The sequence below is a fragment of the Phocoena sinus genome, chromosome 17, assembly GCF_008692025.1.
Source record: "Phocoena sinus isolate mPhoSin1 chromosome 17, mPhoSin1.pri, whole genome shotgun sequence".
Lineage (NCBI taxonomy): Eukaryota > Metazoa > Chordata > Mammalia > Artiodactyla > Phocoenidae > Phocoena > Phocoena sinus.
In genome coordinates, this window is record NC_045779.1 from 54,402,984 (window position 1) to 54,428,557 (window position 25,574).

Below are 25,574 nucleotides of genomic sequence, written 5' to 3' on the forward strand. Positions count from 1 at the left end.
AACCAATGACTACAATGAATCAAACTTACATTAGATTTTTACCAGAAGAAAGTTCTACATTGAAGATAGTGAAGTGGAACAGTTTTATTAATAATAACTTAGCACACAAGCACAGTTGTAGTTTTCAAATTATTGCAAATATTACTGAAATACAAGTAGTCTTTCAATTCTCAACATATTTCAGGTACATTAAAAAACAACAAGAACAACTCCTCACCTCCTTCAGGTAAATGGTGTTTCATGTTCATTGGGTGTTGCTTTGCTCACTCATTATAAAGGTACTGAAAATATTCACCTAATTAGTTCCAAAATATCTATCACTATTCTATTACTCAATTGTTATCTTGACATTCATCATTTAAGGTATCCTATCAATGCCAAAATTATTGATTTTTATTTATTTTTTTAGAAGTAACACACTATATTGGGAAAGAAAACAGGAATTCAGAGTAATGAAACTCAGAATTCAGTCATATCCTACCTGAAACAGCCATTTGACTCTGACCAACTTATTTACTTCTCTAACCTCCTGTTTTCTCATCTGTAAGTTACAGTTTTCAATCTGATGACCTGCAAAATCTGTGTCAACTCTGTCAAGACTATATGATTATGTCAGGAGAACAATGGTGGCTGCCTGCTTCTGAATCTCCCATTCAATGCCCCTAAAAGCTATATAAATAACCAAGGATTAAAATAAAACCATGTATGACCTGTCCCTTCAGAATACTGTACTCCTACTTGTCTATAAATAGAGAAAAAAAATTCCTACAGAGTTCAACTGCATGACTGTGAACACAGAGTAAAGAAGGTAAGCTTAAGAATGTCTGTTTAAAAAAAAAAAAAAAGAGTAAAAAGGCACAGAGGACGTAAACAAAGCACAGGTGAAATCATCCCGAGAAAGAGCAAGTCAAACATTAAGTGTCAAAATACTAAACACAGCACTTGGACTTAGTTGTTAACAGCACTGATTAAATGAAGGGGATTTAAATTGTGTGGGACTAGAAGTAGCAGTCTCAGAGAGCAATAATCATGAAAGAGACACACATTTAGTGAAAGAATAGTATTCAACAAAAAAATGAGGCAAGGAAGGAAAATAATTTTATTAAAAAAAAAAAAAAAGTAAAAAATAAAGAATCCTGAAGAAACAGAGAGAAACAAAATGGCATCCTTCTCTTACCCCCACCAACACCATCCAAAAAAGAAACTGTAAAAAAGAGGACAGAAGAGAGCATTCTCAAACCAGGAATACTGTCCATGAAATGAACAGAAATAAGAAAAACCACATCTATACAAAACTACTGTGATAAATCAGAAATGGGAATCAACACATTTTTGATGATAAAATTTTCCTCTGAAAACAATCATGCAGTTTAATAAAATTGTAATACAACACCCCAAATTAAATTAAATATACTCAAATGATGAACTAGGGATATTAAAAACATCATTGAATCAGATAATAAATAGTAGGACTATAAATGGACATAAGACAGTTTATAATAAAACAAAAGTTGATTTAACTAAGGAAAGAGAAGAAAATAACATTATACTAGAAGTGAAGATATATAAACAAGGCACCCAAGAGAGAAAGATTCAAATGAAAATTTTATAAAGGACATTGAATAAAAGCAGGGAATAAAACAGAATTCAAGAAACAAAATTGAGTTATTTGTAGTGAGATGGATGGACCTAGAGTCTGTCATACAGAGTGAAGTAAGTCAGAAAGAGAAAAACAAATACCGTATGCTAACCACATATATGGAAAAAAAAAATGGTCATGAAGAATCTAGGGGCAAGATGGGAATAAAGATGCAGACCTACTAGAGAATGGACTTGAGGGCATGGTGAGGGGGAAGGGTAAGCTGGGACAAAGTGAGAGAGTGGTAGTGTATATATGGACATATATACACTACCAAATGTAAAATAGATAGCTAGTGGGAAGCAGCCGCATAGCACAGGGAGATCAGCTTGGTGCTTTGTGACCAGCTAGAAGAGTGGGATAGGGAGGGTGAGAGGGAGGGAGACGCAAGAGGGAAGACATATGGGGATATATGTATACGTATAACTGATTCACTTTGTTATAAAGCAGAAACTAACACACCATTGTAAAGCAATTATACTCCAATAAAAATGTTAAGAAAAAGAAAAAGAATTCAAGTGGATGAAAATGAAATACAGAAGTAAAATGGATCAGAAGCGGAAGTAGTTGAAATGAAAGACAGATAAACAGCACAAGTTAATTTAGTACTCCTGAAGAAGAAAATCAAACAGTGGAACAAAATGTATATTTACATGTATAATCTAAGAAATTTTCCAAATATAAAAGAAGCCTGAAGTCTAGATTTGACCTTTCAAGTCTAGACCTACCAGTGCCAGTGAAAGCCAACATGGTTACAGTCACCTCTAAGACTGAATCTTTTAAACAAACAAAAAATTGTAATGAATCTTTTACTTAAAGAAAAAAAAAAATCCTTGAGGGCCTCCAGGCAGTAAATTGAAATAACTCACAAAGTCACAAGAATGAGATTGGTATCAGAGTTTTCCAAAACAGCATGCAAAGTAAGGCAACAGTGGACGAGCACTTTCAAGAAAGTTAAGGGAATAGAATGTACTCACAGGATATTATGTCCAACTAAGCTGTCCTTCAAGTTAAAAAAAAAAATATATATATATATATATATAAATTATACATGTATAGACTGTATATATATATATAGTCTCGAACATGAAGAACTGATAGAATATTGTACACATGTGCCCTTCTAAAGAATGTACTAAGAGCAGAGCTTTGTCTAACCAAGAGATGCCTGGAAAAAGTTTGGCAAAGAACTGATTGTGAAAAATTTATTTTAATTTTAGAGCTAAGTTTAAAATAAGGGTGAAATCATGGATAGAATAATAACATATTGTATTTTCTGCCGAATACGACAACAACAACAACAATAAAAAAAGAAGGGAGGATTTCGTTTGAGCTTTCAGGAAAGCAGACAGTCTTTATTGTTACTGCTGGATCTAAGGAGCTGTGAGGCTAGAACAGCTGCATTCATCTTGGTACCCTCCTCATCCCCTTGTCCTCTTATTGTAAATGTTCTAAGCACACTTTGTTTCCTAATTTAAAGAAAACAGAAGCCATCAGGTATGAAAACCCAAACATCCTTAATTCTCCCCTCTGCTCCATACCGATATATTTCTCTGCATTCAAACCCATCATTAGACATTTACTTCTGATACCTGACAGCATAACTATTCCTGCTTATGGTGGCTCTCCATGATCCTATGTCTCACAGTTTTCTCAGGGACACTTGTGTGCATTGATGAGTTTCCAGTTACCTAATTACCACAAAATCTACCAAGAGTTTATAAATGCCTTTCTGGATTTTGGACCTTATTCTACAGCATACTAATGTACATTATAATCACTACATTTTAGCTGATAGTAACTGCTTGTTCTTCAAATCTTCGCACGAGAGTCTACCATACTAAAGAACCAGCCTCCCAAATAAAGAGCGCAGATCTTTTTCTTGAGTTCCAGCTGCAATATTAACAGCTCCAATTTGATGTCTCACAGTGAAATTATATGCAACAAGCCTAAATGTATTTTATTCCCCTACATTTACATCAGATCCTTCTTCCCTGCAACACATTTCCTTAACGTCACAGCTGTTCACCAGTCAGTCACTCAAGCAGAAAGCTGGGTGTTATCTTTGATTATCCCCTCTATTTCAACACTACTCTCACAGCATCTGTTTAGATTCCGGGGTCTGCCAATTTTGTCCCAGAAAGGTCTCCAGATTCTACCGTCTTCTTAAAAGCTCTCTTGCCATTATTTTGGGTTTGGGCTTATCTCTTTTCTGGATGATTGATAGCTTAATTCACTTTTCCCTTTGATTTCTTCTCTACAATTATCAGAATAATCTTATCCAAATATAAATAATAGAATATTACCCACTACTTAAACCCCTTCATAGTCTACCTATAGCCTCAAGGTCATCTCTAGTCTCATCTGCTGATGCCATTTCCTTCTTACCATTATGCTTCAGAAATAATAACCACTTGTAGTTGACCCCTTTCAGCCAGGTGTTTCAGGATTCTTGTATATTTGCCTATGCTCTTTACTCTGTCTAGGATGTGCATACATCTCCAACTTTGTTGACCTGATATTACGTCCTATCTAAAGCCTGCCTTGATACCTTGTCCCTTGTCAAATTATTAACTTTCTCCTCTGTGCTATCACTGTGATTAGTACAAGCTTCTATTATTACATTCAAGACAGTGCATTTTTATTTGTTTATGTCTATGTCTACCTCTTAACTGACAAGGCAGGGATTGCCTTAAAAGAAGAGTTCATGCCCACAGCAACTCTCATAATGTAAATCTATAAGCTAGAGGTATTGAACAAATGTTAATTGAATGAATACATGGATGAAGAATACAAATTATAATTTAACGTATCACTAAATAAAGCATTTATAATTTTTAATTCCTTAGCTTTTACTTCTATTCTTAAGAATAATTTATAAATTAAAGGTTTTTTTGAAGTAAACTAAAACCATTGTTCTTTTATATTTAATATTGCTATATAAATATGTTTGTGAATAAATTAATATATTTAAATATTCACATAGACTTTTTCATTATAGAACTAGTTAGAGGCAAGCAAAATGCACGGATTATTATTGACAATTGAGTGGACCTCAAGTCACATGATTAAACGTTGCACTTAACATTCTGAAATTATTTGCATACGTGAAGATTAAATGATAATATTTCCAACTTCTAGCATGATGTTTGGTGTATAATTGGTATGCAAGCAATGTTAATACTGTGCCTTTCATGACAGTTCCAAGTAAGCCACATATGGAGAGAGTAGATTTGCAGAGGTCAGCTTATCTTTTAGAGAGTAAGAGAGTCCAATTTCCGTTTTCCTATTGGCTCCTTATCTAAACTATGGGAGGCATAACAGCAGCACTGTGTATGCACAATGACCATACTCTTGTAATTTACATTATCAAAAGGAGTGCACTGGATACAAAACAGTGTTCTAACCCATGTGACTATTCTTTTATCATTATTACATTTTTCTCCTTTATTGACTCATATTTCTTAGTTTTCTTCCCCTATCAATTTTGCCAAATACTGAATACATACACACATGTTTGTGTGCATGCGCGCACACACACACACACACACACACACACACTCCACCAAATTATTTTTCTTAGGAAAATAGGACCAGCTTTTAAATATAAACTTCAAATTGGCTGAGACTTAGGTGATGAGAATTTGAATTTTATGTCTTTCAGAAAGACATAATTTATTTGTTTTCATTTATCTTTGGTATGTTGCTGTTCAAATCCCATCATCTAGGCTAGGTCAGATTTCCAAATCTCATTATAGTAGGCATGTTTTGTAGGATGTCTTGCATTCTCCATTTAGTTGGACTTCGATCTCCTAGCTTCAGATCAAAAGGCGATGGGAGTATTGCCTTAAAACATATTGTGAGCAACAGATTTGAGGCAGTGTGAGCTTGACCAAAAATCCTATTATATATTCCTGAATGTTAGTAAACATTTAAATTAATTTTAAAATTAGGCTTCAGTCCTAGAGCAATGAATATTACATTGTTTCATTATGTTTCCCTCAGAAGCCTTTGTCTGTTAATTCTAAGACAGGGCTATTTGAAAAATAAACTCATGGGTAAGGATTTTTAGCTGATTCACTGGTGTAAAGACTGATGACAGTATAATTTATTTTATTTCAAATTTCATCCTACATTTTTATTGACCTTCCAACTTATTCTGGAAAAGGACTCTAAACATAACTGTGGCTTTGGATCTGATGATTTAGCATGTAAACAGCCTTTGCACATTAGTTGGTATTTTATGTTTCCACTTTAATTTTCTTATTTTAAGCTAAAAAAAATACAAAAATTAAGGTTATACATCTTTTCTGACCAAATTTGGAGATGTTGTACTTCCCCCCTCCGAAAGAAAAAGATACACAAATGTTGTGATCATACAATATCTTTTAAATATGTGTAAAAATTCAGAAAACTTTCCCAGGCTGTGGTAGGTTCTTCCCTTAAATAAAAGCAAGATATTTCTCTTCCCACATAATTTCATAGCACACAAACCATAAACAAGAAAAAAAGTATGCCTAATGTAAATAGATATTGGCTGCCAATTTAATTCTTTATTTTATACTCTATTTTATAGTGTATGTGTTATTTGAATTTTTATATTTGTATGAGTCATTTCATCCTGTTTAGGGTGTCCATTTAATTATCTAACATAGTTAGATATCTGCATGGTTTCATATGCAGATGGGTGCAAATATTAGTTGTTGATGATTTAAGAACCATAAAATTTGTCAGCACAGACAACACGATTATTTCAAAAAGTGTAAAGCAAGATATTTATGAAAAGATTAATCAAAATGTCTCTTGTTCTTCAAAGGAACAGAATAAAACAGATTTTCTTCTATTTGAGGAATTGTTTTGAAAATGCCCCAAACTGGTGACTTGATTTCATTATTGAATTAAAAGATAGAATATTACATCTCCCTATTACTACAATGGATATATCAAGCAGAAATGATAATATTATTATTTTGAGTGTTTTTTTCAAGTAAATTTGAGTCAAAGTTTTTCTCTGAAATAAACTTAATGTAGTATGAGATGTTGTGAAACCTACAATCAATATGGATGACAGTAGAGGGTACTAGCCAGAATATACTGCCTACTGATGCCCTTAGAAAGTTTTTTTTTTTCTTTCTCTCTTTTTCTTTTTTTTTCCCCCTAGCCTGGAAAGTAACCATGGAAACTGAATAGTAGACCAAATTATAAAACAATATTAAAACAATCAGTGGGAAAAACCACCTAAAGATTTCAAATACCAAATTATAAAACAATATTAAAACAATCAGTGGGAAAAACCACCTAAAGATTTCAAATACTCGGGACTTCCCTGGTGGTCCAGTGGGTAGGACTTTGAGCTCCCAATGCAGGGGGCCTGGGTTCAATCGCTGATTGGGGAACTAGATCCCACATCCATGCTGCAACTAGGAGTTTACATGACATAACTAAGAGTCAGCATGCCACAACTAAGAAGTCTGCATGCTGTAAGGAAGATCCCGCATGCCACAACTAAGACCTGGTGCAGCCTAAATAAATAAATGTTAAAAAAAAAGATTTCAAATACTTCTATTAATATAAAATACTACCATTTTATAACTGTTTCTAGACATCTTTGGGAGTACTATTGGGTTTCATTTTTTTTAACTTATTATTTTTTAAATTAAAAAAAAATAGAGAAGTTTTAGGTTGACTGCAAAATTGAGTGGAAAGCATAGAGTTCCCATTTACTCCATACCACACACACACAGCCTCACCCACTCCGTGTACCACACTGATGAACCTACACTCACACATCATCATCTAAAGTCTAGAGTTTATATTAGATTTCACTGTTGGTGTTAAACATTCTATGGGTTTTGACAAGTGTGCAAGAACATGTATGTATCACTGTAGTATCATACAGAATAGGTTCACTGCCTTAAAAGTCCTCTGTGCTCGGTCTATTCAGAGCACAATTCCTGGCAACTACTGAGATTTTTACTATCTCCACAGTGTTGCCTTTTCCAGAAAGAGATATAGCTGGAATTATACAGTACATAGCCTTTTCAGATTGGCTTCCTTTATTGAGTAATACACATTTAAGTTTCTTCCATGTCTTTGCATGGCTTAATAGCAAACTTTCTTTCAGGGCTGAATAGTATTCCATTGTCTGGATGTATCACGGTTTATTTATCCATTCACCTACTGAAGAACATCTCGGTTGCTGCAAGTTTTGATAATTACGAATAAAGGTACTATAAATATACATATGTAGTCTTTGTGTGGATATAAGTTTTCATTTCATTTTGGTAGATAAATACTAAAGAGTGTGATTGCAGAATCATATATTTAAGAATATGTTTCATTTTGTAAGGAACTGACAACTGTCTTCCAAAGTGGTTGTACCACATTGCAATCCCATCAGCAATGAATGACAGTTCTTGTTCCACATCCTCATAAGCATTTGGTTTTGTCATTGTTTTAGATTTTGGCCACTCTACTAGGTGTGTAGTGGTACACACCATTCTTAAATTGAGTTGTTAATTTACTTATTGTTGAGTTTTAAGAATTATTTGTGGTTTTTTAAATAATAGTCCTTTATCAGATGTGTCTTTTGCAAAATGTTTTTTACCATTCTGTAGCTCATCTTCTCATTCTTTTTATGTTGTCTTTTGCAGAGCATCAGTTTTTAATTTTAATGAAGTTCAGCTTATCTATTACTTCTTTCATGGGTTGTGCCTTTGATGCCATATCTAAAAAGTCGTCACCATACTCAAAGTTATCTAGATTTTCTCCTACATTATCTTCTAGTAGTGATATAGTTTTGCATTTTACATTTAGGTTGACAACCCATTTCGAGTTAATTTTTGTGAAGGGTGTAAGGTCTGTGCCTTCTTTTTTTTATTTTTGCATGTAGGTTTCCAGTTGTTTCCACACCTTTTGTTGAAAAGACCATCTTTGCTCCAGTGTACTGCCTGTGCTCCTTAGCACAGATCAGTGAATCTTTTTTCTGGGTTCTCTATTCTGTTTCATTGATCTATTTGTTTATTCCTTCACCACTACCACACTGTGTTGATTACTGTAACTTTACATAAGTCTTGAAGCCAAGTAATGTCAGTCTTCTCACTTTGTTCTTCTTCAATACTGAGTTGGCTATTCTGTTTTGTTTGGTTTGCTTTTTTGCCTCTCCATATAAACTTTTGAATCAGTTTGTCAATATCCATAAAATAAGTTGCTGAGATTTTGATTAGAATTGTGTTGAATCTATAGAACAAGTTGGGAAAAACTGATACCTTGACAATACTGAGTTTTCCTATTCATGAACATAGAATATCTCTTTATTTAGTTCTTCTTTGGCATCTTTTATCGGAGTTTTATAATTTTCATCATATAGGTATTATATATATTTTGTTAGATTTATGCCAAAGTATTTCATTTTTGAAGGTGCTAGCATAAACAATAATGTATTTTTAACTTCAAATTCTGTTATTACTAGTTGGGTTCTATTTTATTTATTTATTTATTTTTATTTATTTATTTTTGCGGTATGCGGGCCTCTCACTGTTGTGGCCTCTCCCGTTGCAGAGCACAGGCTCCGGACGCACAGGCTCAGCGGCCATGGCTCACGGGCCCAGCCACTCCACAGCATGTGGGATCTTCCCAGACTGGGGCACGAACCCGTGTCCCCTGCATTGGCGGGCGGACTCAACCACTGCACCACCAGGGAAGCCCTGGGTTCTATTTTAATCACACTAAAATATTCTTCCATGTTTGACTTATTTGAAGACAAACTAAATAAATGTTGCACTTCCCAGAATATGATAGAATTTTTTTTGAGTAATCCACATGATGTGAAAAAATAAAAACTTTATAAAATGTGGTATTTTATGTAGCTATATAATAGATATATTTTCTGTGTAATAATAATATTATAAATATAAGGCTTATTAAGACTTTAAGTACACTTTCTCATTAATTCTTACAACATTCCATTAAGGTAAAAACTCATTCTTATCATTTTACAGATGAGGAAGCTGAGACTTCAAAAGATTAAAACACTTCCCCAAGGTCTCCAATGAGCAGGCAACAAACCTGAAATAAACACTTTGTCTGACTCAGAAGTCAACAAACCTAAATTCAACACTATGTTTGACTCAAAAGCTCATGCTTTTAATACCTGAATATCATCACACCTTATTATTAAACATGGGAAATGCCCTGATGACCAACATTCATTTGGTATATTTTATCAAAATATTTCCATTTTTTCTTTCAATAGAAGGTCTTATTATTATTTTTATAGATGTTCCAATCCTTCTTATGTTACTGTTAAAAGTTGACATGAAATGAAGATACCACGGGAGTTATTTAAGTTCGGTAAACATGCATGATATTTACAATGAGGAACAATATACACAACAGCATTGAAATATATTTTCTTGCCAAAATATATTTTGCAGGTTTTTGACTACTATGAGCACCTCCATTTCTTTATATATTTTCTTGCTAGGTCTCTTTTATATACTGTCATTAAGGTGTGTTTTCTTTTTCCCTTTTCAGAGAGAACTCTTAACTTCAATCCCCACTTCATCCTTAACTTTTCATTTCAGAAGTAACATCCCTTGTCCAGTTCTGTATCATCTTGTTTAGACCACTGCAACGATCAGCATATGTGACTTTATTCCAAACTAAACTGTCTTCTTATTGAGGGCGGAAGATATATAACTGACCCTTAATAATGTGGGAGTTAGAGGCACCTACCCTCCATGCAGTAAAAAAAATCCAAGTATAAGTTATAGTTGGTATTTTGTGTAGATAGTTCCTCTATATACATGGTTCCTCTGTATCTGTGTTTTTATATTTATGGATTCAACCAACTACAGATTGTGTAGTACCATAGTATTTATTAATGAAAAAATCCCTTGTATAAGTGGACCTGCACTGTTCAAGACCCATGTTGTCCAAGAGTCAACCATGTATGTATGTATGTGTGTGTCTGTGTGTGTGTGTGTGTTTATGTATATTCCTGACCTTCCCAAGGATTGTCTTCCTGTTGAGCTTTGTTGTAGTGCTGAGCTTCCTCCTGGGGAGCTACCTGGGGACAATGCTGGCACCAGGCTCGGTAACCTCTGTACCACTCATTAGTCATCTGGTTGGTGGTGGCCAGGTACAGACAAAAGCACAGGTAATACATATATATATATATATATATATATATATATATATATATATATGTATATGTACTTTATATATAAATGTATAGAGAGAGTTAGCACTTGTTGAAAACTAGATTGTTTAAAAACATTTACTCTCTTCAGCCACTTTTTTGGGCAGAATTCACTTTCCTACCTCTTTAAATCTGGGCTTGCCAATTGACTTGATTTGGCCAATGAATTTTAGCAGACAAGAAGCAAGGAGATCTTTAAACATGTCTGTTTGGTTGAATTTTTATCCTATGCACTTCTGTCATTGTCAAGAAAACACCATATCTGGTCTAGGGCACTGGTGTCAGAAGAATGAATGATGCATGAATTCAAACTCAGCCTAGATCAGCACACCCTCAGCCTATGCACAGACTTGTGAAAATAAATAATTGTTGTATAAGCTAATGAGTTTGAGAATGGTTAAGATTACCACTGTGTCCAAGAAATGATGTAGTACCACATTCAGAAAACAGTTTATTTATATAAGCAGGTACCTCTTTGCACATAGACTGGCACTATTCCAAAATTCTGAATAGTTTTAGTTCTGATAGGCTGAATCAAGATTTCTTTCTCAGTTGAGATAAGCAAAAATAACGTTGGGATTTTATTTAATCAAACAAATAACTTTGTTCTCCTCTGCCATTAAAGATCAAGTTCTAAAATATAAATACCTCACATATCTCACATCTTACCTTCTGCTTATAACAGATAAGGAAAAACATTTTAGTCTCCAATGATTCTTTTACTTGCATTGATACTTCACTTTCATTTGAAATATCTTCCCCAGTTAAGGTGGATACAATGAATAACCATGAATATAATATGTATAAAATTAAATTATTACTGGCATTGAGGGAAAAGACACATTAATTTAATTAGAAATTGTGATGATTATAGATTATTTGACAAAGGCCCTGTACAACCTACAAAAGTGTATTTGTCAATCAGCCAACTATATATACCTTGGATCTATGGAGAAATATGAAGTGTGAAGCAATGTAGTGCAGGGAAAAGTGACCCTCTCAGAAGCAATAGCTCATAGTTCCACTTTGGGCTCAGGCACTGCCTATAATGACTGTGAGAAAAATCGATCTTTATGGGACTCAATTTCCTCATCTTTGAGGAAATGAGTATAATTGATTCAATTACCTCAAAAGTCTCTCCCAGCTTCAATGTTCTATGATTCCATTATTTAAGTAAATACTAGTCCCTGTCCTAAGGGGAAAATTGGAAAAGCTGTCTACCTGGGAGTGGGTGGAATGATCTTTTGCTTCCATGGAGAAAATGAATATCTTTGTCTCACAGATTCGTATGTGTCTTTTGCAGCAAAGCATAACCCGCTCCCTCCCATCTCTCCAGTCTTATCCAGGACTACACCATAGCTTTTTCTCTTTCCATTTCTGCTACACATCCAGGAATTCTAACAACTCCTGAAATGTAACTTGTCAGCTATACACACTGGTCATGCTGTCCAGCTTCCAGCCTCAGTAACTCCTACTCAGCTTCAGGTATCAGTCCATGTTCACTTCCTCAGGAAAGGTCTCCTTGAGGCCTGCATTAGGTGCCTTGTTATAGTCTCCCAAAAGCACATTCTCTCTTTCATTTTTAGCACTCTTTACATTTACAATTATTTGTTAACTGTCAGTCTGTCCCATTAGACTGAAAGCAGTGACTAAGTCTCTTATTTTTTGCTATGTACCCTATCCTCTTCATTATGCCTAGGCACATAGTTGAAACTCAATGAATATTTTTAAATAGACATAACTTTTAATATTCTACTGCCACTCATTCTCATTCTGGGGGTATAGAAACAAAAAGCTTAGTTCTCACAGCAGACTGTGATAAAATCAAATTGAATATTTTAGGAGCAGTTGTTTTCTGAAGAAACTTGATGTATTGAATGTAAAAATAGAATAAACCCTTTAAGCTAATAAAAAGCAACAATGAAAATAATAATACTTATTCTAGTAAAGTTTCCATGGGTCATACTTAACAGCTGTCTTTATTCTGAGGGCAGATTGAAATGTTATCATGAAAATCCCACATATAATATTATGTGTTACTTAGTAGTTTTTCCAAGAAAGAGAAACACTTTTAACAGATTACAAGATTTCTTAAAGAAAATGAAAATGATATGAAGAGAAGAAATAACTCAAAAGACACAATAATGAGAAAATCCAAGGGGGCTCACTCGTTCTGTGTTAGCAGACCACCACCAGATAGAAAGGTGTCACATCTGGAAGAGATTCTGAGAGAGGAGTTTATCTTGAGAACTCACACAAAGCATGTCCCGCTGATAGCGTATCAGTTTACTATAAGAAATGGATATTGAGTGTAATATTCTTGGACCGTATAATAAACATATCAATATTTAATTTACCAAATCTAATAAAAGAATGTTAGAACTCAAAGTAAATGCAGAGACTATTTTGTCCAAGCTCGTTGTTTTAAAGATAAACTTTCCTTTCAGCAAGTATTGAATCAGTGATGTACATGGCATACCTTAGAGGAAAATAGTTATTTACACAAATGAACTTAGATTCCAATTTAATCACACAAACACTGAAATATAGCTGTGTAACATGCTAATATTATGTTTGTATATTACAAATAATTTAGTTCCTAAAAAACTAAAAAGTTTATTTTTCAGTATAATTAAAAATTATTTTCATTATTTACAAAGTGCATTTTAAGAGTCTGTTAAATCATCATCTAAATATGTTCTTTAGATGACTTTGATCTCATTAAATTGAATTCACTTGAGTTAAAGAACAGGATATGGGGAAATAGGAAATATTTATAAATTAACAAAATGATATAACTGTGCCTTACATAATTTTATTTCACTAATTTGATTTTATAGCATTGGAAAACTAAGAAATATAATACGTGGGAAGATTTGGGGGATTCATAAATTTCTAACAAAGTCTCTAAAGATCTTTATTTATCATTCATTCATTATTAGTTTTCTGTTTTAAAGTATAGTTTTAAAATTAAGCATTTAAGAATCAATTGCTAATAACACAGTAATTCTTTAATACTGAAAGCCATTTTGGTTTAGCATTAATCTCAGTGAGCTTTTTGGCAGATTGCAGTTTGATATATTTATTGGACCATCCATTTGGATTGTGGTAAGTACTATGGGGGGGTATAATGATGGATTGTGCAGAATCTTTGTTTCACTGTACTAACTAAGAGGACAAAAACCTACACACACCATTAGCTCTTTTGCCAGATACCATTGTATATCTCCACTATATAAATATCCTTATATGATTAATTCTTTTTTTAACTGACTCTAATCAGAAATATAACAAGGCTTAATCTTGGGATTCTACGAATGGTGATTTTGGAGAAATATCCTAATAAAGAGATGGAAAAAATCATATAAGTGGAACAAAATTTTAAAATCTCATATAATTGGAGAAAAAAAGAATGTGTTCAGTTTAAATAAAACTCAGTCCCTCACAAGAACAAGTCAGGTTTTCTTAGGCAGGTACCCGCAGGATTAAGAAATAAGTAATTGATTATAACAAATTTTTACTTTGTACCACCTTTCTTAAGACTAAAAATGTTTTAATGAAAGAACAGAAAAATGAATGCAATTTTCAGCACTTCTTTTGCTCCTTGGGTATAAATTTACCTCGTTATAATCTCTATTATATCACTGACACTCTTGTTTGTAATACCTCAACCTACTAAAAAGAAAAAAGAAAAACTTGAAATCTGCGAAGTACAACCACTTAAGCACTTCAAAAATAAATTCCAAGAATATGCTATTCTCTCTTCTACTTAAAGCTATTTTAAATGAAACATTGTTCTTGCCCTCTTGTCAAAAACTATCAAAATATTTTCCTCATAATCTTTTTCTTATTTCTCTCAAAATAATAATACCATTAAAAATAAAACAGCTTATATTAGTATTCATTTTGAAACATTACTTGGTAATGTTAGCACAGAAATTTGTTTACAGCTTCATTGGGGTATAACTGACAAACAATAAACTGACCATATGTAAAAGGTGCAGTTTGATTAATTTTAACATATGTATACACCTGTGAATCATTACCATAGCCAAGGTAATGAACATTTATCTATCTACCACAGAATGTTTCTCTGGCCCCTTGGTAATCAATTCCTCCAATGCCCCAAAAATAATCTGCTTTCTGTTACTACGAGTTTTAGTTAGCATTTTCTAGAATTTTGTATAAATAGAATTATGCAGGATATACTGTGTTTTTGTTTTTGTTTTTTTCTGGTCTGGATCTTTTCACTGAGCATGATAATTTTGATCTTTATCCATGTTTTGCATATGTTAATAGCTTTTTCCTTTTAATTGATGAGTAGTACCCCATTCTGTTTATATACTCACCTATGGATAAATATTTAAATTTCTTCCAGTTTGGGGAGATTTTAAAAAATATATATGCTATGTATACTTATACAAGTCTTTGTATAGACATTTGCTTTCATTTCCCTTGGGAAAATGTCGAGGAGCAAAATGGCTGGGTCATATGGTAGGCATGTGTTTAACTTTAAGAAATTGTCAAACTGTTTTCAAAAGTGATTATAACATTTTATGTTCCCACCAACAGTGTTTGAAGTCTATTTATTCCACTTCCTCGCCAGGCCAATACCTTTAATCTTCACCATACAGTGGGTATATAGTGGTATCTCCTTGTGGTTTTAATTTGCATTGCCTTTATGATGATGATGTTGAACATTTTTTCCAAATGCTTTTGAGCCATCTGTATCTCTTTTTTGGTCAAGTGGATGGCCAGTTCTTTTACCGATTTTAAATTGGATTATTTTCTTTACTCTATTATTGTGTTATTAAAATTCATTATATACTCTGTATACAAGTTCTCTATTGGGATGCTCAAGATCAGGGTGCCAGCATGGTCAGGTTCCGGTGAGGACCCTCTTCCTGGCTCACAGACAAGTACCTTCTCTCTGTTTACGCACATGGCCTTTTCTCATTGTGAGTACTTGAGGAGAGAGAGCAGGCTCTCTGGTGTCTCTTTTTATAGGGCACTAATCCATCATGTAGATTTCCCCTCATGACCTCATTTAAGTCTAATTATCTCCCTAATGCTCCACCTCCAAACCATCACATTATTAAGGGTTAGGGCTTCAACATATGAATTTTGTGGGGGGACACAAACATTTAGTCCATAGCATATAATATGTTTTTGGTCTGCTAGCTAAGAAAACTTTCCCTAAGCCAAGCTAACTATGCTTTTCTGCTAGTTTTTTTTTTTTTTTTTCCAAAAGTTTTGTAGCTTTAGCTCTTATATTTAGGTCTATAATCCATTTCAAGTTAACTTCTGTGTACTGTGTGAGTTAAGGGAGGGTTGAGGGTTTTTTTGTTTTTTGGGTTTTTTTTTTTTTGCTTTTTTTGGCACGTGGGTATACAATTGTTTCAGTATTACTCATAAAAAAAAAAAAGAATATCCTTTCCCCATTGAATTCTTTAGCACCTTTTCTGAAAATCAACTGACTGTATATATGTGGGTCAATTTCTGAAGTATTCATAACAGAAATCTTAAGAAAGAGAAAATAATCAAAAACATTTTACATATTTTTTCCATTATCCTGCAACATGATTTCAGTGATAACTAAACAAGATTATGTCTCAGTGTCATAATTAGCCATGTAGGAATCAAGGAATTGATGCTATTTTCAAAACATCTCAATAATCTCATGATATGATTTGAGAATTAAAAAAAAAAAAAAAAAAAACAAAAAAAAAACTGGGACCAAAATTTAATTCATAAATAATGGCAGTAAGGCACGGGTCCTAAGATTAATAAAGAATGTTGCCCATTATGGATGTACACTGTTAGTAGAAGGTGATTACAGAACTCTAATATTTCTATGTTTCCTTTCCTGAAAAAAAGTAAAGAGTGTATTGAATATTACTTTCTCAAATATAACTGTTCCTTTCTATGAGTACACATTGTCCCTGGGACCCATCCATAGTGTTTTTCCACCCTAAAAAAAAAATTAAAATAAAGAAAGAAATATATCTGATTCTGCAAGCATTGAACTGTAATATAGATCTTCCCTTTTTTTCTATGTTGAAAGAATTAAATAACAAAGAGATGGCAAATGTGTTAATCAGGGCTTAATTAGCTATAAGTGACATAAACTGAACTCACCATGGCTTAAACAAGGAAAAGTTTATAGCCTTATACCATTGGAAAACCAAGGTCTAGTATTCCCTTCAGGCACTTAGGAGTTTCAATTTTTTTCTACAATACTGTTTTTCATTTTTTCCATCTGCTGGTTCTGCCAGCAACAAAAGTTGACCACCAGTAGGCACCAAGTTAAATAACCCTTAATATACCACCTCAGAAAAGAGATTTTCTTTCACCTGGAATCTGTATCAATTGCCCCAGATCCTAAACTGTTAACCATATCAAAAGGAATTTTGATTAGTTCAGCCCAAACCTATAGAGCCATACAGAAGTGGAAGAGATGAAGTTCATCAAGCCTAAAGTAGTTCAGCTCTTAGAAGAAAGTGGAAGGATTTCTGGGCAAGCAAGAAAGCAGATGCTGGCAAACAGAGTGAGAAAAAGTATTTACTCTTTTGAATTAATTTATGTCGTAAATAATTTGGATAAGATATCTTTACTAATTTTTTAAGAAATTAAAAAAAAAAACTATGTATGAAATGTCAATATTTGAAAACTATTATCTATATCCTAGAAAAATTTCTAACAAAATATAAATAATCAAAATTAATCCAGGAAAGGATATGAAGAGACTTATAGCCATAGAAAAAAATTAAATTTCCTAAATATTTACCTTTGAGTAAAAATGACAAAGTGGTTTTATAGCTAAGTTCTCTCTTACTCTCAAAAACAAAATGTACAATAAAACACAAATTTAATTTACAGGAGATCCACTTTTAATGCTATCTCATGCAAAATCTATGGATGATAAGAAAAAGATATCTTTAGATCAAATCTGGAAAGTTTTTTTAGCAGGTGTTCCATTTAGAACCAACAGACTACTTAACAGAGAGCATGGTAATTATGAAAATTATTTATAGTAGGCGAAGCTGCTAAAGTTATCTGCACATAAAAATTTGAAACTTCTCAAAATGAACCCTACTTCAACTTTGAGCTCAGATTTTATATTATGGAGGATGCAAAAACACGTTTTTCACAGTAAGAAAACTAAACTTTTGAGGATATACTTTACCCTGTATTACATCATATTATATAGGTCAACTCATTTGTTCAGCTTTATTGAACAATCATTAATTACCTATGATGATATAGCAGGGGGTTGCTAATGGAAATATAAAGATGAATATGATGCATTTCATCTGGTTATGTAGTATATATGATACAGCGCTTATAAAACAGAGTTAAGTGTTCTTTTGTAATGGGGGGAGTTAAGGAAGGCTTCACAGAAGAAGAAATATTTGAACATTGTCTCACGGCATGAGTGTTGTGATGCTGAGTTAGAAATAGAATATGGATCCAGATAGAATTTATTGAGTGTAAGGAGAAGTGTGAAACAACTTTCTGGGTTCAGAGAATTATGGATCGTTTTATAAAACTGGATTGTAGGGAGAAAAAAGGTGAAAGATAAGATCTGTGGAGCTTCTGCACTTCATCTTTAGGCAATAAAAATTTTGGAAACATTTTACGCTGTAGTGTAATATGATCACCTCCCTGCTGCTAGGAAATCATCATTAGCAGTGTGGATGTTAGACTGAAAGAGACCAGATTGAAGGGAGGGAAAGAATAAGGGAATTATTCATTAAGAATCTCCTGGGTTGGTTTGTTTCAAATCTCACTTTGGTGGATATCTGTATATGGATAGTTGGATATATTTTTCTCTGTCACTATATTATGATCTTCCTAAGAGAGAAAATATCCAGCTGTTGTTTCTTTTCCTTTTGGCCACACCACGTGGTGATCAGGATCCTATCTTGGTTCTCCGACCAGGGATGCAACCCCAGCCCCTGCAGTGGAGCATGGAGTCTTAACCACTGTACCACCGGGGGAAGTCCCTGGCTGTTCTTTCTATACTCAACAACTCATTCAGTAGCTGGCACATAGCAGATCCTTAGGCAGTACATATATTTTTAAATTATTTGTTGAAATCTGAGCAGAAAACAAAACAAAATAATGTTTAATTGTGCTACTTTACAAGGTACTTCCAGCTCTTGAACTGCAGTGGAGTGGAGAGCAGTTCAAGAGTTGTAAATATCGACAGGTCTCCCCTGCGGTTCTAAACTGTTCGTGAGCTTTAATAACTGCGTTCTTTGCTGAAGCATTGTCGTTAATGATTAATACAGTTTCTATGGTTTAAATCACTCCAGACTTTCTAACAGTTTAAATTTCTTAGGGTGAAGAAAATAATAAAGCCAAGAGGATTATAATTTACAGGGGAAAAGTAAGGAAAAAGAAAACAATCAAGACATAGATATTTGCAACAGAAGCTGACCATTATTTAAACTTTGTAACTTTGTTTTATTTACTGGGGATAGATGTGGATTTTAAATGGAGGAAGAATATATTTAAATCATAATCAGGCTAACCTTTTTATTTTTTTAAACTGACATTTATACAGATTTCCTGAACTATTCAAATTAATATAGTACCAAATTTAGTCTCAAGTTAAAAACACAGAATGCATGTGTCCCGTCTCCCTGACAACATCATGCATTCATTTCCCTGTGCCAGGATACAAAGGCATGGCAAGCTGATGTCTGAAAAAGTAAAGTCTGTTTAAAAATTATTATTATGCAAGTAATAGAATTCTGTCTACTTAATAATCCATTGTTTAATTGATAAGATAGAGAATAATGACTTTTACAATAGAAAAAATAAATTCAAGCAGCATAACTTTCTGATGGTCTCTTTCACATTTTTATCTTTTAAAGCATAGAATTTAACTTAACTTAATAACATATACATATTTTCAGTCAGAATTTCAAAATTGCTTTTCTAATATGTACGTTGTGTGTATACCTGTATATCCACTGTCTCTATTTGACTTTAAAAAAAGTTAATTGTGGGCTTCCCTGGTGGCGCAGTGGTTGAGAATCTGCCTGCCAATGCAGGGGACACGGGTTCGAGCCCTGGTCTGGGAAGATCCCACATGCCACAGAGCAACTAGACCCGTGAGCCACAACTACTGAGCCTGCGCGTCTGGAGCCTGTGCTCCGCAACAAGAGAGGCCGCGATAGTGAGAGGCCTGTGCACCGCGATGAAGAGTGGACCCCGCTTGCCGCAACTAGAGAAAGTCCTCACACAGAAACAAAGACCGAACACCGCCAAAAATAATAAATTAATTAATTTTTAAAAAGTTAATTGTGTGTCAAAGATATGATTTCACAATGTTTGCATCTATCTCTTATAAATGGAACTAAAACAAAAGATTGTGTTACACACATGTAATTCATCATTAATCTGCAAAACTATCAATATTGGGATAGGCAGTAGCAATTTAACACTTTTGTGATCTGTAATTTACATAGGAGTTGATAATCTGAACACTGATACCATGTATTTGATCTGAGAGATACACTGACGAATTACAAAATAAAAATAAAAATAGTAATAGTTGGTACCCTGGATTCTTTAAGAAATTAATTCTTTACTTTGTATTTAAGGATTTAATAATTAGTAGATTTTTTGCCAGGCAATTTGTATAAAGTTTATAAAATCACATTGTCTATTCTGGGAAAAGCTAGGAGTCCAGAGTGCCTAAAGCACAGGCACTGTATAGTGGACTGAGGGAGAGATCAGGTATGCAAAATATATACATTTTAAAGGGAAAAAAAAAATTTTATTTAAAGAAAAGTGAAATCAACATTTATAGTTAATTTAAAGAGGCAAGTATTTTGTTGAAATACATTCTTATATGCTGTGAAAATTTTATTTTATAGATACAATTAAACTTGAATTTAAAAGTATTCTCTGGTTTTATTAAGGTAACATATTTCCCAAAGTAGCAATTTATCATTACCTTTGTAGTTAACCTTGAAGCCAATAGATCCGACACTTTCATCTGTTTGAAGGTGCAGCCACATTTGGCTACTCATGCTTACTATCAAGTCTGGCACAAAGCTTCCAGTCAGCCTAAAAACGGATGGACAGAGAAGGGAGAAATGGATTATTAAAATACCCTCTGTATGCAAATTATTAGACAGATGTGTTTCTCAATACTTTCTTGGCTAGAAGCAAACAAGTGTCAGATAAACTTATAAGACTGTGTTGTTATAACAGAACAAACAACATAATTTAGTGATCAAGGTTTATTATAAACAAGTACTATTTTATGTGTTTAACTAGGTTAGATCTTTCATATCCCTGAGGCAAGAGGCTAAATTTTATTTTTTTAATTTATTTATTTTTTAAAATTTTATTGGAGTCTAGTTGATTTACAATGTTGTGTTAGTTTCTGCTGTACAGCAAAGTGAAGCAGTTATACATATACACATATCCACTCTTCTTTAGATTCCTTTCCCATATAGGTCATTACAGAGTAGAGTTCCATGTGCTATACAGCAGGTCCTTATTAGTTATATTTTTATATATAGTAGTGTGTATATGTCAATCCCAATCTCCCAATTTATCCCTCCTCCGTCTTCACCCTCGGTAACCATAAACTGTTTTCTACATCTGTGACTCTATTTCTGTTTTGTAAATAAGTTCATTTGTACTAATTTTTTTAGATTCCACTTGTAAACGATATCATACGATATTTGTCTTTCTCTGTCTGACTTACTTCATTCAGTATGACAATCTCTAGGTCCATCCATGTTGCTGCAAATGACATTATCTCATTCTTTTTTTTTTATAGCTGAGTAGTAATCTATTGCATATGTGTAGCACATCTTCTTATCCGCTCCTGTGTGAATGGACATTTAGGTTGCTTCCATGTCCTGGCTACTGTAAATATTACTGCAACGAACACTGGGGTGTGTGTATCTTTTTGAATTATGGTTTTCTCCAGATATATGCCCAGGAGTGGGATTGCTGGATCGTATGGTAGTTCTAGTTTTAATTTTTTAAGGAACCTCCATATTGTTCTCCATAATGATTGTACTAATTTACGTTCCCACCAACGGAACAAGAGGGTTCCCTTTTCTCCACACTGTCTCCCACATTTATTGTTTGTTGATTTTTTGATGATGGCCATTCTGACCGGTGTGAAGTGGTACCTCAAGGTACTTTTGATTTGCATTTCTCTAATAATTAGTGATGTTGAGCATCTCTTCACGTGCCTGTTGGTACAGGGACGTTTTGCCTGAAGTAGCTTCACACATTTAGGAGAAGGGATGGCAGGGTTAGGACCTGGAGCCTCTTTCTGCTCTAGAAAGTTCTACACCTATTTCATATTCCTTTTCATTTCTAGATGTCTATCTGCTTATCTTTTTATTCTTTGATACTTACTACGTTTCCTTGGTTTTTTTTTTTCTCATTTCCACAATTTCCAAAAATGTATTTGCCCTCTTATTTTTTTTTAACATCTTTATTGGAGTATAATTGCTTTACAATGGTGTGTTAGTTTCTGCTTTATAACAAAGTGAATCAGCTATACATATACATATAGCCCCATATCTCCTCCCTCTTGTGTCTCCCTCCCACCCTCCCTAGCCCACCCCTCTAAGTGGTCACAAAGCACTGAGCTGATCTCCTTGTGCTATGTGGTTGCTTCCCACTAGCTATGTATTTTACATTTGGTAGTGTATCTATGTCCATGCCACTCTCTCACTTTGTCCCAAATTACCTTTCCCCCTCCCTGTGTCCTCAAGTCCATTCTCTACATCTGCATCTTTATTCCTGTCCTGCCCCTAGGTTCTTCAGAACCTTTTTTTTTTTTTAAGATTCTATATATATGTGTTAGCATACTGTATTTGTTTTTCTCTTTCTAACTTCACTCTGTATGACAGGATCCAGGTCCATCCACCTCACTACAAATCAATTTCGTTTCTATTTAATGGCTGAATAATATTCCGTTGTATATATGTGCCACATCTTCTTTATCCATTCAACTGTCGATGGACACTTAGGTTGTTTCCATGTCCTGGCTATTGTAAATAGAGATGCAATGAATATTGTGGTATATGACTCTTTTTGAATTATGGTTTTCTCAGGGTATGTGTCCAGTAGTGGGATTGCTGGGTCGTATGGTAGTTCTATTTTTAGTTTTTTAAGGAACCTCCATACTGTTCTCCATAGTGGCTGTATCAATTTACATTTCCACCAACAGTGCCAACATACTAAATTTTAGATCATTGAAAATCTTACACTTCTTTTTGAACTGAAAAGAAAAAAGAATCTATAAAAATCTTTAACTTGTTTTTTTAACACCAGGAATGTACTTCATTTTGACATTCAAGTTTCATAGAACTTTGTTCTAAAGAAACATTGTGAAAAATATTTAAGTACTGTGCAAAACAATAAAATGGCAAGGAGTATAATATAAACATTCGCAATACTGATGTCAGGCTAGTCATGTCATGTATGTTGTAGTGGGAATAATTTTATTTTAAAGAATATTCTGCTATTGCATCACTGAATCTAGGCATTAATAATCTCATTCAGTAATGCTCAATTTTATAACCCTAACAGGGGAAATTACTTAATGTTTCCTCTGTAATTAATAATGTTTTAGTCACATATTTGAACTGAAGCCAAGGGTCATATAAAGCCAGAAAGCAAACGAGTAAATAAGATCTTGAGGGGAAAAGTCGGTCAAGAATACAAAGAGAAAAAAAAAATGGATTCACTGCTGAGTAAAATATCCATAATGACTAGGACTTTTAAATTACATACTAAAAAAATAGGTTTTTAAAAGAAGAAATTCTTAAGTGTTTACCTACTTTATTGGTAGAACCATGAAGATTTCTGAAAAATTGCATGAGGAGAGAAGGTATAAAATTTCCCTTCCTAATAAAAAGGGTATCCTAAGAGAGCAGTGTCCTGGATGGAGGCTATACTATAATTAGACCAGCAGAGGGCAACATGGAGGACTGTATCCTTGAAGCCACCATGGCAGCAGAATGTCCTGCTCACTGGTCAGCCACCAAAACTACAGAACATTATCAGCAGACTGCATTAGCAATACAGCTATGCCAGCAGTGCCCAGTGTTACAGAATTTATGGGAATCCATCACAAATGAACCTAGTTAAATATTATGATTTAATTATGGGATTGTGAATAATATTAAGGAATAGTGTGAGATATAAAGATACTATAAGATATTACAGAATTTTAGACTATATTCACTTTCTTCTTGCCAAAGCAAATTTAAAATTATTATAATGTAAAAGATACGAACACATACATTCTCCTTTGTAACATATGTGTATATCTGTATGTATTCATATACATACACATACGCATTATCGTTTGAAAACTTTGTGGCATGTGAACTTTCAATTTTCAAATTGATGAGTTCAAAAGAACTAGTCTTTTGAGCTATGGTAAAGAGACAGGTTTACGGGCAAGAGTGAGGACTCAAGCTCAGAGACATGAAAGAAAGTAAAGTAAATCCATTATGAAATGGGCATGAGAGCTTAAAACTATAGGATGTGCATCAGCTATACCATATCAAATATGCCAACAATCTATCTCATAGTGAATATTATGAGATTAAATCATTCCTCTTTATTATACCCTCCTATGTCCATCTCAATCCTGAACTCTTTTACCAGCCCAAAACCTCTAGCACATATAAGTTTGTCAGTATTTCATAAAGAACAGCTAACATATATAGACTAATGGTTCCACTGCCAATTTGTTCTATTGGCCATGATTCTACCTAGTTCCCACAACCCATTGGTGGTATAAGGGTAAATATAAATCTAAAAAAAAAAGGATTAAATTAAACATTTCCCCAATATCAGAAGGTAAAGAAAAATTCCCCCTTTCTCTCTAGCATTTCTCTTATGAAACTTGAAATTATAAATTATAATGTTTGTTACAGATGTATGTAAATCTTTTAAGCTAAATAAGCCTCTTGTCAATTTTTGCACTACATGAATGACTTTCTTGCAGGCCTTAGTGTTACCTCTTTGAAATGTGAACATCAAGGAAAATGTCACCCTGTCTCCCTGTTTCTGTGGGAGTTTAAGTCTAGGCATATAGCTTCATGATGTTAATTTCCTGCTTTTCATAAAGATAGAAGTTCTATTTTCCCTTTTGATACGGTCAATTAACATGTATGTAAATAGATTGTATCTGCCTGATATATAAAGGGTAAGATTTAGTTCTCTTTGCAATTTCTTTAGCAGATTGCCTATGATGTCCATCACAGTCTAGTTGAATGCTTATTCAATATTAAAACTGTTTCATTCTTTCTACATTTTGTGGAGAGGATTGACTGGGTTGGCAGGAGATTTTTTCGTTAATTATATTTCTCCAACAATTTGGTGATGAGGGTGGGATGCAAATGGCAGTTCCAAGATTAAGTGGACCAGATGAAGTTCTTACAGCCACATAACAGTAGTTTAAGAGACCCTAAATTATAAAAAGTCTCCCTCCTAGTGCTCTGCTCTTTTGGAATACTAGCTAGATGAACTACCCTCTGCAAATTTAAGACTTTTCTATTGAGTAAGCATGGGTAAATTGGGCTCTAAAATCCCTTCAGGATCATGATTAGCTTTGATGATGGAAAAATATGGGAAGCCAGGAATGTTGCCTGCAGTTCTTAAACAACTACTATCTCTGTCACATTTGGAATACTTATGAGAATACAGTCTTTCAAGATTTATGAGGGA

The 25,574-nt window shown here is 33.7% G+C and overlaps 1 protein-coding gene across 3 annotated transcripts in view; it reads right to left on the bottom strand.

Annotated features, from left to right (window-relative positions):
• Positions 1–25,574, bottom strand: part of CSMD3 (CUB and Sushi multiple domains 3) — a 1,083,470-nt gene that overhangs the window by 536,727 nt on the left and 521,169 nt on the right. For all 3 annotated transcript variants that reach the window (XM_032609830.1, XM_032609829.1, XM_032609828.1), the window contains one exon: positions 20,812–20,924. In XM_032609830.1, coding sequence (XP_032465721.1) covers positions 20,812–20,924 — 113 coding nt within the window. The remainder of the gene's footprint in view (positions 1–20,811; positions 20,925–25,574) is intronic.